The sequence below is a fragment of the Seriola dumerili genome, unplaced genomic scaffold (genome assembly GCF_002260705.1).
Source record: "Seriola dumerili isolate Sdu_G_001 unplaced genomic scaffold, Sdu_1.0 BDQW01000110.1, whole genome shotgun sequence".
Lineage (NCBI taxonomy): Eukaryota > Metazoa > Chordata > Actinopteri > Carangiformes > Carangidae > Seriola > Seriola dumerili.
This window is the reverse complement of record NW_019174365.1, coordinates 3150984-3163448: the sequence shown is the minus strand read 5'-3', so window position 1 is coordinate 3163448 and position 12465 is coordinate 3150984. Positions and strand designations below refer to the sequence as shown.

Below are 12465 nucleotides of genomic sequence, written 5' to 3'. Positions count from 1 at the left end.
TAGAGGTGAGGGCAGCGCCACGACTGACACTTAGGGAAACGGTGCCGAACTGCTGCTGCCCAGGAAAACCAATTTAATATGCATTTTACTTAACTACCTCAGGATCTAGTACCTCAGAAGAGAAAAAAATGATTATATATATATGAAAAATGTTCCTTTCTTTTTTATTTTGCTTTTGTGGTATTTTGTATACTTTATAAAGCTGATAGTCTTTGAACATTTTTATTTTTTTAAGAAAATTTAAAATTTGGTCAGCTGCCAACTGACCTTGCTTTCAACTCTGGTGCTTTAGGTGGCATTGTACATGTGTATGTGTGACTTAAGATGACCCTGTACATAAAGTCTATTTGTACATAGCAGCGCTGGAGCAAGAGTTGGCGCCCCCTCAGCTGGCGGCTGACAGGAGTATCGAGAGAAAATCGCCTCAGTTTTTCCCCTGAGGGTCCACCATCTTCTGAAAAAAGTACAAAACAACTAAGACATGCAAATAATGCCAACCGTACATAATTACAGCAATGCCATTTAGTTTTGGGATTGACATCGTTATGGGTAATGGTACTTTAATTTGTCAAAAAAAAAAATTTCCTTTTCGCCTTCCTATGAGGGCTGTGGTCAGGACTCTACAGCGTGGACTGTAACGGTCCTCTCTGTAGCTGCCCGAGAGTCAGCAGAACGTCTGTTTATTGTCTGTTCTGTTCCCAGGCCATCTGCCACCTTCTTGACGATAATGTCTTAGCAAGGTCCAAGCCCGACTAGGTTTATTTTCATAGAGCAAGCTTTGTCAGTTCGGAGTGGCCCTTGTAGCCAGGCCATCAAGGCAATGTTAACGTCGTTCACTGCATGGTGAGGGTAGGGGGAGTCACACTGATAGACGCAATTATTATTATTTTTTCTTTTTTCTTTTGCGCTTTAGGAAAATAAATGATTTAAACAAAAATGACATTTCTCTGTAACCCACAAATGTAACTTGATGTTTCAATTTGTTGTTGATACAGGGAAAAAAAAGCCAGAAAAGGCAAACAAAATACTGAATGATCCCTGACTGGGGGTAAGAGTAGAGGAAAAGAATCCAAAACTTAAATATAATACAATTTATTTCATTTCTCTTCATGCCGAATGTAAATATGTTGATTGTGGTAAAAGTGCTTGAGTGTATCCATGCTTCCACAGTAGAACGCCGTCTACCTCAGCTGAGGGGGTGGGGGGTTGTTGTGGCACTAGGCACCCCACCCTACCCCCACTGAGCGCCAGCGCGCACTGATACCTCAGTCCCCGCGAACACTTCTTTTGACATGGGCGCGCCATCCTAACACCGCGCTTAACTGAGGGGCACAAGTGATACTTAAAATTATCCCCGACACCTCCCAATTCCCTGCTTCCTTCCTGCCAAACCACCCTCCCCACCCCCTTCCTCCCCCTTCCTCCGCAGTTTGTTTTGATCTACCTCTTTAGACACATATTTGAAGTAGAGGCATTCTTCTATTTGTTAGAATTTAGCCCCCACCCCTCCCTCCCCCTCTTTACGCCTCCCCATGCTTCCCCAGATATGAATGAGAACTTAAACTAAAATCATGTACTCTTTAGAATTGAGAGAATAATTGAAAGTGATCAAAAAATATTTTCTTTTTGCCAGTGTTTATATATACTCTTTTTGGCTTAATTGAAATCCTCAAATGATGGTTATTTCTTTCTGCTTTCTATTTTTGGTGGTGTGGCTTACATGTATTTGAACTTTTGCTTGGGTTTTTTGTGAAAAAGGTCAAATCACGTGTTTGATTTTTGCATTCAATAGTTAAAACGAGAAAATACAGTTTATTAAAAAAAAAAAAGGGCCTGCCTTTTGTTTCTGATTTGTAAGACTTCAAAATAGATACAAGTCCTGTCTTTTTTTCCCTTTTGTCTTTCACAGTTGCTACACTCACTCGCTGATTTGGTAGCTATTTTCTTCTGTTAGAATTTCTTGGCTGTGTAACGTGGAACATCCTCTTGGTATGGGACAGATTTGAGGGACTGGGTCTCGGAGTTTTTTTGGAAAAGTGATCTAACTTCAGCATGATATTCCCTCCTCCCCCCCCCTCTGCAACCATGCTTGTGCCCCTTCACCTCCCCTCTCACACACAGCTCCACTTGTCAAATGCCTCTGAATAATAAAAAAAAAAACAAAAAAAAAAAAACTGCGTTGTTTATCATTTCCCCCCCCCCATGTCTTTTCCAAAACTATGCTAGTGTTTGTCTTTATCAGTTTGGTTTTGATGCTGTTCTCGTTGCAACCTTATCGACGCTAATTCTCGGACACATCTACACTTGAACTGGCAATATAACTTTATATAGAGCTTTATATTGTGGGCCACGGTGTCGGATATAGTAAGAACTATTGGTATGTATGTTCTACAAAGGTAGATTGCTTAATGGCACAAAACCGAAAGATGGTGCTGCTGCTGTTCTTGTGGTAGTAACAAGTTTGGTTTAGGTAGACCTTCCACAATGTGAGATGAAACTTACCTGCTGAAGATTCCTTCTTCTGTTGTGAAGGTTTTGTTTTGCTCAAGAACGAGGGGAACTTCCATGTTTATTCCTGGTAGTTACAGCTGAGCGACGGACAAGTAGCAACATCCCTTTGAGTGGGTGTAAAATTATTGGGAAGTGTATTTTGAGAAATGGTACAGTGGTTCTTGTTAAAACTTGCTGAAAATTTTATATTGGCTGTGTGTTTTATAGTCAGAGTTGTATCCAACACTCCATCCTATATTCTAATTGTATGCGATATACTACATATTGTCTTTTTACAGTATACTTTCTCTACAGTTACTATAGGGCAGTGGCTCTCAAACTTTTTCAAGGACCCCTAAACTGACAAATGAGACTACGGACCCCTATCTGATAAGATTTTTGCTTTTAGATGTTTTATTACAGAAAGTGTTTGAAACCCATAACCAAACTAGTCATACATTCTGTCACTGTTACTAGTGGAGGAAATCATTGAAAATAAATATTCCCCTTTTTGCATGGAAACTCCTCAAGGACCCCATTTTGAGAACCACTGCTATAGGGTATAACATTGGCTACAGGCAGGTTATCTTGCCATGGTGGATGTGTTGACATTTAATCTGCTCAACCGTCTAAAAATTCATTTCAATCTCTCCAAACCTTGAATTATCTGTGGTTTGCACTCAAAGTTGGTGAAATGATTCACATCATAACGACGGGCTCAAAGATGAGTGGTTAGTTCACAATCTTTATTAGTCGTGTATAGTCTCCAATGAGTTCTTTGGTTTAGCTTTTGAGTCTAACATTAAAAAATTTCCATTTTAATTCACTTGAGGAAGCTTAGTATAAATCTTATAAATCAAAATCATCTCAAGGATTTCATACTTAATTTTAGACTGTTATTGCAGAATAATGCACAGCTTCTGTAAAGCGCTGCTTAGCACAGAATTTGCACAAAAGCATTTGTTTTGCTTTAATAAAAAAAAAAAAAAAAACAGGCAGGACTTGAACCCAGTTCATCTCTTAGCAACTACTTCATCCACACTGAGATTAAAATGAGCAGCCAGACATATAACAGCCTCTTTAGTTAATCATCTACCAATCACATTCTTCTGTAACATTAGCCTTTTCAAGTAGCAACTTAATTAAGACAAAAAAAACATGAGTATTATTTATTAATATTTTACTGTAGACACAAATCTATTCCTGCTATCTTGACTTTTTAATGATTATATTTTTGCTTAGATTTTCATAGGGCAGTTATTTTTCTTCAGGGCAGAGGCACTTTGGTGTAGCTCTCTAAAGCCTACAGGGGGCGTCGCTCTGTCAGCAGGTGACGGCTCTCCTCACTGGAGGGGAAGAGTGCCTCCCTCAGGCGGACCATAGGACCTCCGACCCCGGCATGGCCACAGGCGTCCTCCACCAGTGACCTACGAATGGGTCGGTACACCTTGTAACGCCTGGGAGAGAGGGGAAAGAGAGATAATGATGGTATAATAAGGGATAAGAGTGGCACTTATCTATAAGGAAACCCAAAACCTACTCAGGTGTATAATATTAGGGATATGGTCTTTATTTACTCCTGCATGTCATGACTACTCACTTGTAGACTAGATAGGCGATGAATGCAAAGACGGCCACCAACACAGCGCTCGATGAGAGGACCACCTCTGCAGTGTGAGAAGTCTTGGACACTACAGGGGCAGAGAACAGCAGTGAGAAGGACAGACAGAGCCACAGACCAAAAAAAAAAAAAATGTAAGAAATTATTAGCATGCATGGGAAAAACATACTGTGTAACTAACCAGGTGTGTCCTGGGACTTGTTGATGGTGACGGTGGTGCTGGCGAGGGCCATGCTGCTGGAGTCCTCCAGGGTGATGTTGACACAGTAGGTGCCAGGCTCCAGAAATGTTCGCCTCAGATGCACCTCACACGCTGCCGACGGCGGCACATCGTCACACATGATGTTACGCACCTGAGTGCAGCTGGGGTCTGACACAATGGTGCATGCTGAAGTGGGGATGCTGAGGATGAGGGATGAAAAAATAGTGTTAAATAAAATTACTCAAAACCTAAAACCTATTTTTTCTTTAAGAGAGTCAGCTCTTCAAAAGTGGACCACAGCCCTACAAATAAGCAACCAGTGATGCAATACATTTTGTGCTCAAGCCAAAAAATAAATGACAAGACAGTAATACTATTAAAGTACTTTGAATTGTGTTATGACTTGACCAGATTATCAAATAAATCTCTAATTTCCCAGTTTATCTATCAAAACTTTGATGGTAACTTTCTTCGTACCACCATAATCCTGCCGATTGTAAACTTTATGAATTAATTATGTCCCATTTAACAGAAAGGCATCAGTCTCTGTGTTGTATTGATTTATTTATATGAGCAAGAAATCTAAGTGAAAATGTTTCAAACTGGATTTCACCCAATAGCCGTCAGAGGAAAAAAACACTAACACAAACATAGCCTGTTTAACATTCAAATAGAATGAATAATAAAATGATTAGAGACTCACCTGCCCAGACATTTCACAAGGAAGGTGATGTCAGTTTTTGTCACTCTGGCAGCTGACACGTCCACGATGCGACTGTTTGGTTGGGTGTTGAGCGCGTGCTTTGGCTCTGTGGAGAACAGATTAATGCAGCTGGTTTTAGATGTATAATCATGTTCTCATAATATTAAAATGATGAAGGTCAAAGGTTTTTAGTGGAGGCTGGTGTGTGTGTGTGTGTGTGTGTGTGTGTGTGTGTGTTACTCCACAAAGACAGGTTTTAAATAAAAAAGCTCAACCATAACAGTGAGGATCAACAATTTTGATATAAAATTATAATCCTTCCTTTGTTTGTTTTTTTCTTTTATTCTGAAAAATTAGTATAGAATCCATTTTAAGACATAAAAGGCCAATTTGGTATGAGAACCTCTGACTGGATATTTGCCCTGCTGCCTCTGTGACTGTACCACTTTCCTTTAGCTCGACAGCAAAGTCACTTGTCTACTCTCCATGTTGTGTACTTCTGTACTTGAAAATTAGAATGAAAAGAAGGGATTTGGGTTACATTTAAAAACAATGTGTCCTTAATCCTCACTGTATCGGTTTCCAGCCATGTTGCTGGCTTTCTTTAAGCTTTAATGTAAACTAAATGCTAACATCATTCTAACATGCTCAAAGTGACAAATGCTGATGCTTAACATATAATATTCACTGTCTTAGTTTAGGGTGTTAGCATGGTAATATATAGCAAAATTACAAAGTGCCATTAGCTCTGCATTTTGTATTTGTTCATCAAACTATTGGACAACATTAAATTTTTGAGCTGATGATGGAACAAGATGAAAAGTCAGCGGTCACTAGAGTTATTGAAGTTCATCCCGATGAGCTGCCTGAATATCTGTACACACCCTCCATCCAATAACTGTTGAGATATTTATTTATTTTTATTTGGACCAAGTGGCCGACAGACACCAGACACCATCAGCTTACAGTGAAAAGGGAAACTGCAGCCTCCCACCTACCGATAATGGTGATGTTCCCCATGAAGGTTCCATAGGCGTAGCGGAAACACCCGTTGCTGTTGAGGCGTCTTTTGAGGAGCGAGGCCGGGGTGGCGGGCCTGGCCTCTGGGGTGGCACTGGCAACAGTAGGCGGGAGGGGCTCGGTGGTCGGCAACCCTGTTGTGGCACTGGGAGAGGAGCGGGGGAAGGGCCGGCTGGTGCTGGGTGGCACTGAAACGGGAAACAAGGGGCAAAGATTTGGACTTAGTGGACAAGCATTTGTGTATTTATCAAGATACTTATTCTTTATTAAAAATGAATGAGCTCCTGTTCGGACACATGCACCTCCTCTGTCTGCCTCATTCTGTTTCTCTCTCATACACATAAATAAACAAAAACCCAGTGTCAGCTGTGAAACCTCACCATGTGTGGTCTCCATCTTGACAGTAACAGCATGAGTACCGAATGGAGGTGTGGGAGCCTCTGGAGGAAGACAGACAGGAATATAGATATGAACATTACAGACACATCTCTGCATTGTAATTTAACTTTATAATGATCTGTGATGGCAAAGTCGCTTGTTGCTGTGTCTTCTCCATCAAGCCATTAATAAAGTGAGAATGAGGGACAAAAGGTCCCAGGCCAGACACCAACCAGGGGAAGTTGCACTTCATAGTTGGTGCCTTAACCCCGGCAGGAAACCTTGGGTTCTCTGGAGTATTTTCCCACTTCCCTCCAGTGCTATCTAGTCATGCACATACTTTTGGTTTTGTTTGCTCCAGATTTGAGATATTTTGTCTCTGCTCAAATTATTTCTGCCTCCACCCAGAGCTCACCTAGAGCGCAAAAAAAACCTTTTTTTAAAAAAAAATAAACCAGCACAGTAAGGGCAACATATTTAAAGTAACTTAACATCAGCTGAAAATCTCAAGTTGCAGCAGTGAGGTAGAAGTGTACTCCAGAGTGTCCACTACACCAGTGACGCCTTCGTTGTGTGTCTGTGTTGTATGTGCCTCAATAAAAACCCGAGAGTGGTATCAATCATCTCACCTCACTCTCGGCAAGTATGCCCACAGCAAAAACGCTGAATTGATCCTTTAACTTTAAAGTGTCTGTTGAATTTTTTTGCGCCCCCTACTGGTAACATTAAAAACATTGAAAAGAGAAACTAAGGTAAATGTGCTGAAAGTAAAAACAAACTCAGAATAATGTTTTCAAAATGCTTGTACAGTTACTTCGCACCTGTAGGAGGCGGTGGCGTGAAGCTCCTCGGAGTCGTGGTGGCAGCAGCTGGTGGACACTCCACGGGGAACGCCGCCTCCACCACCAGCTTCACACTCATGCTCCCCAGCGAGCTGTAGGTGTGCGTGGTCACTTCACGGTGTGTTACCAGCTGGTTGCCATCTCTGAAGTCCCAGATGTAGTCAATGGCTGCGGCAGTTTTGAGGTAGCCGCTGGGGTCGTGAAGCTGGACTTTGAAGACCACATCCTCACCACGGAAGAAAACGTTCTTCGACTCGTTGACCGCAGCCCTCTGGGAGATGTTGACCACCACCGGGATCTTATCTGAGGGAGTGATAAATAATTCATTCTCCAGGTTCCTCTTTGTGTTTGTGTCTGTCTGTTTGGCTGAAACACGTACACAGATGAAGATGTATGAGCTTGAGTGTGTAAGGTTTGTCTTCACCTGTGACGTAGAAGACGGTGTTGTCGGTGGTGAGGGGACTGTACTTCCTGCGCTCACGCTTCCTGTAGACCATGATCTCCATGACGTCTGCCCCCAGTGGGATGCTGGTGGTGTTGATGGTCACGCTCGAGGATGAGCCATCACACGTCTCATAGTATTGGCCTTGGACAGAGGAAAACAGATAGTTTCTTACTTTGTTCCTGCGTGTGCAGGTGTGCAAGTCTGTAAACCTGTGTCTCACCCATTGTGTGCCACACGTAGACGTAGCTCTTGCGTCTCCAGTCATTGCTCTGAGGGAAAGGTTTCCCATCAGGGAACACATTGCATTTTGTCATGTCTGTACACTTTCCGAAGCCATAGTCATCCAACCAAGAAGTCCAGTTGTACACGTAGCCAGAACGAACCTGTCCATTGGCTGCACAGAGGAGAAGAGAGTAAAGTAAAAGCTTGTGTTATAATTGAAAGCTGCACTAATTCACATTTTATTTTAAGAATGGGTCAAATGAGTACATGTACTGTGAAAGCGGTTGCTTGTGACAAATTCCAGACATAATTATCTCCCAACTTTGCAGTTCCCTCAGCTCTACAGACCAATTTAATCTCTTTCAGCATTGTATTGAATTCACAGGCTGCAACTCTTATTGTCTTGGTTCAGTCTCACTGGCCTTGTTTCCAGCACCAGCAGGCAGCTGTTTTTAGCAAAAATATGTGTGTGTGATATAGCCACTGTACACTTCCTGCCCAGCACCAAACAGCAGACAAAGTTAGCGACAAACTGGTGAACATAGTGGAGCATTTAGCAAATTGGAGGAGACCAAAGAAAAGAGCTAAAAAGCGAGTGAGGATTGGACTTACATTTGTGGGATGGCCAAAAACACAACTCCAAATGAAAGCCAATGTCGCTTCATTTCTGCTGGATGTGTAAAAAGGCAACTGTTTGCTAACAACATGTTCACCATATCAACTTTATAAGGTAATATTTGTCAGTGCTGTGTTTACAGCTTTTTTCTGCTGTCCACATGTGGCAAACAAATCAAGTAAAAAATTTGAATTGAATTTTTTATTACTATGCTCCTGTGATAGTGTTTGTGTTTGATGTATAGTGTAGTATGGGCTGTCTTATATGGTACAATGGTGTTTGGTGGTGGAGTGTGATGTCATCTGTTTGAGGGTGCATGGCCTGGCCTGGCTTTTTGACAGCACCTGAGGCCTCCAGCTCCGTACCGTCCTCACAGTGATCATCCCAGACAAGGTTCCCACTGGCATCCTCCTTCTGGCACGGAGGGTACTCCAGCTTGGCAGTGAAGGAGATACAAGAGCCGTTCAGAGCTGGACTGTCACTGGTCAGACGAACCTTGGGTTTACCTGCAGAGGCGGATGTTCTAGGTTAGCAACTTAAAACATGATATTACATTTTTGAAGTGGAAAAAAATGACCCTACTCACCTCTTCGGTGCATGAGCTCCTTTGGCTTTGGGTTTAGTGGTGGGTAGAGGTAATCGTCCCACGGGTTTGTGTCAGGATCCCAGCCAGGAATTGGTGGAATTGGAAAAGGAAACTTTCCTGCTAGGGCATGCTTGTGGGGGAACATGTCACTGTATGCTGGAGAGAGAGACCAGAGCACAGTTTAAGGATCCAAGGCCCCATGAAATGTGCCCTTCACTGGCGGAAGCTGAAACTTAGGATTGTCCAAGGTCCTCAAATGCATGAATATACTTGACATTTTCTTGAACTTTCTTTTGGAAGAAAATACAGAAAAAAAATCTTAATTTCTTCATTATTATAATTCAAAGTAATTTACTGCTTAACTGAGGTTTATTTTACAAATGTCCCTAACAATCTCTCATGGAACAAGTCTTGTCTTTGAAGAACAGATTTATCGTTTTATAATCAAATTATGTTTCTTTTATCGTGAAATTAAACAATTATGCTGTAGCCTATCACCTGGCATACAGTGTAGAAAATAACAAAAAGAATGAATCTATGAAACCCATCTGAAATTAAATCTTTTTCAGATGGCATAAAGATTTTTTCTTTTAAGTCCAAAGTCAAAATAATAACAATGACAGGCTTCCTTGAGAAATCAAATATTTCAGCAAAAGCTCCATTTGAACAAAGAGCTGGTGGATGCAGACAATACATCCATCACTGGAGGTGAAGAGTCAAACTCATAGAAACAGAAAAGAAACATGTAGAAAACTGTGTATAACCTTTTAACACCAAGTATAGCAGCCCTGTGGAGGTGATAATAACTTCCCTACAGAGCACATAATGCTGCCTGGCCTTGGGTTCATATGCATTCATTATCATCTTGAAGGAATTTATCTGATCCCGTTAAAATCCGTTAATCTGTGAATTAACTTGCTCTCTATAACTAACTCCTTACCTTTGTTTCCTTTTCATTTGAGCCATATCTTAAATCCATCAATTATGGATGACAGACGAAAACAACAAATTCCGTCTATAATTTAATTAAAGGAAAAAGTCGAAACAGCTTTGTGTAAACAGACATCTGCGACTAATCAGCTCAAACCATGAGACACTCACTATAGGCTACTACGTATGTAGTTTTGCCTTTATTTATTAATGAATAAAGTGCAATAAAAATGTCTTTGAATAGTTGAATTCTCCTTTGAATCAAATCTGATTAGAGTTAGAAACAAAATCGTTGGTCGATTGAAGATTTTGATTTATTCTTTTTTTTTTTTTCATGAGTCTCAAATGGTTTCCTTTGTGTGGATAATTTTTCTGTTTTTTCTCAGTGAGTGTCTGCTGCTCAGTGTCAGTGTGACCAGAGGAAGACAGCCAGGGCACACGCCTTAATTAAGCTCATGGGACTCTGACTGCAGAGCTGATGACAGGACAGGTGATACAGAAACCCCGAGGAAAACATATTTAAAAGTCGATTTTACACTTAATTAAGCCACAGTATATTTCTAAGTCTGAACACGTGAGATTGCAGCAATCCTGTGATTTCAGTGTGGATACTTAAATTGAGTCAAAGACATTTAGTAAATACACGAGTCTGCATTTAATACTTCTAGCCTATAGCTATCAGACCTCTGTTACTGCTCAACTATATGATAAAGTGACCGTCCCACTTTAAAGCAGCACTTACTTCTGCGTCCATCAGCCTGATAAACAAAGCAGGCACAAGCCAAAAGAAAAATATATGACAAGGCTTCCATTTCCACTGTTCAGCAGGGAAGGAGAAAAAAGAAAAGAAAAGAAAAGAAAAGAAAAAGAAAGTGTCCTGTCCACCTCCCAAAATAGTGGTTCTCTGCACCGACAGAGCTCTTGTCCCACTCTCTGCTCGTCCAGCTTCCCCGAGTACTTCCCCTGTCTGCCCTGATGCTCACTAATTTAATCTAGGGCCGCAGAGCGCACAAACATGTGATGTTTCCTAACAAGACGCATCTCATCACTTATTATGCCCCTTGCTCGTGCCCCGCCCCCCTTCACCCCCAACCCCCTCCAGCCTTTTGCCCGAACTTGTCTTTGATAAGAAATTGTCAAGGCTTTTAATTCGAAAGAGCGTTTGTTCGTTCAATGATCCAGAGTTATGAGGCTGTGCGGCACCTGTCGTGTTTACCTGTTCATTTTCTTACTCATTCATTGTCTGCCTATTTTAAAAATATGATAACCACAGAGAGTGGGTCTAATGTGTTTTTTAAACTGTTACTTAATGACCATATATGTCCCTCACCTTTCTTCTCAACATGAATATTTGGTGTGAGTCTCAAACTTGACAAACTAAAAATAAATATTGTTTTATTAAAAATAAAAATAAAAAGAGTTTTGTTGGATTTTGAAGAAGAAATTCATCTCCTTCTGCAGAGTAGCCTACCTCTGCCTGAACAGAGACAGGTGTTAAAGAAAAGAGATAAACATGTTTGGTCGAATCATATTAAATACAACGAAATTACAGAAGTGTGTCGTTTGACCGTGAGCTGTGTTTTCGTTACATTCTCCTTTGAACGCTTGATAACCTTAAACGTCCGTGTGTGACAGCCGAGCGCATGAGTGAATTATTCGCTGTGTTTGTCTCATGGAGCTGCGTCATGGTGAGACAGACCTGGCAGAAAGGTTGCGCCACAGCGCAGCGGCACCCGCAAAAAGCAGAAGAAGAGCGCCTGATATTCTGCGCTCTCCCGTTCGTTTTCAACACAGCCACCCCGACATGTGATTGTTTTTCTTTTTTAGCGGGTCCTCTGCTGTCACAAGGAGAGTTTGGAAACTGTAGCAAAGGGCTCCACAAACTGCAAACTGACATTTACTCACGTTGAAATATCTGTTGAAAAGACGAGGATTTCACCCGGAACACTGAAACTGTGAAGAGCAGCTGTCTGTTTGGACAAATTCAATAACTTCAAAACATGTGACAGTATTAAATTTACAACGTGAAAGCTGAGATGACTCTGAAATGTCCACAATATTGTGGGTTGCTGTTTTTTCAGGAGTTGAATTCAGAAGAAAGACACAGACTTTGTCTCTTATTCTCCCGTAGGACAAAAATAATGAAAGAAAAAAATGCAAACTTTGAAACACCAGATAGCAATTTATTAACTTTATATTCAGTGTGGAATAATTTAAAATCTCCTTACTGGTTGCCAAAGTCAAAATATCTGGAATTCATTAAAAATAGATAACCTATATTCAAAATTCAAGGTTGGGATCATGGCGATGATAATACATTAATAATGAATGGTTTATAAAGCCTAATCTAATCGATCCAGATATTTGAAAATCAAATCCACACCGTTAAAGAGCTATAAAATCAAACTGT

The 12465-nt window shown here is 41.1% G+C and overlaps 1 protein-coding gene across 2 annotated transcripts; it reads right to left on the bottom strand.

Annotated features, from left to right (window-relative positions):
* Nucleotides 1-3208: 3208 nt before the first annotated feature.
* On the bottom strand, nucleotides 3209-11058 carry gpnmb (glycoprotein nmb). 2 transcript variants are annotated; one of them, XM_022747716.1, is made up of 12 exons: nucleotides 10798-11058; nucleotides 9126-9281; nucleotides 8884-9045; nucleotides 7922-8095; nucleotides 7681-7842; nucleotides 7236-7559; nucleotides 6417-6476; nucleotides 6015-6224; nucleotides 5017-5122; nucleotides 4293-4513; nucleotides 4091-4181; nucleotides 3209-3947 (listed from the first exon to the last, which is right to left on the bottom strand). In XM_022747716.1, the coding sequence occupies exons 1-12, from the start codon at nucleotides 10865-10867 to the stop codon at nucleotides 3794-3796; spliced, it is 1890 nt and encodes a 629-aa protein (XP_022603437.1). In that variant the 5' UTR covers nucleotides 10868-11058; the 3' UTR covers nucleotides 3209-3793. The 2 variants fall into 2 exon arrangements, with proteins under 2 accessions (XP_022603437.1, XP_022603438.1); XM_022747717.1 differs by having other exon boundaries at nucleotides 8905-9045; nucleotides 10798-11057.
* Between the last annotated feature and the right edge of the window lie 1407 nt (nucleotides 11059-12465).

Excerpts from the sequence above, each read along its gene's own strand:
- gpnmb (XM_022747716.1), bottom strand. The coding sequence starts at position 10,867 with ATGGAAGCCTTGTCATATATTTTTCTTTTGGCTTGTGCCTGCTTTGTT. Across the intron at positions 7,843-7,921 it reads CTACGTGTGGCACACAATGG|GCCAATACTATGAGACGTGT; the intron begins GTGAGACACAGG and ends CCTCTGTCCAAG. Across the intron at positions 3,948-4,090 it reads ATCGCCTATCTAGTCTACAA|GCGTTACAAGGTGTACCGAC; the intron begins GTGAGTAGTCAT and ends CCTCTCTCCCAG.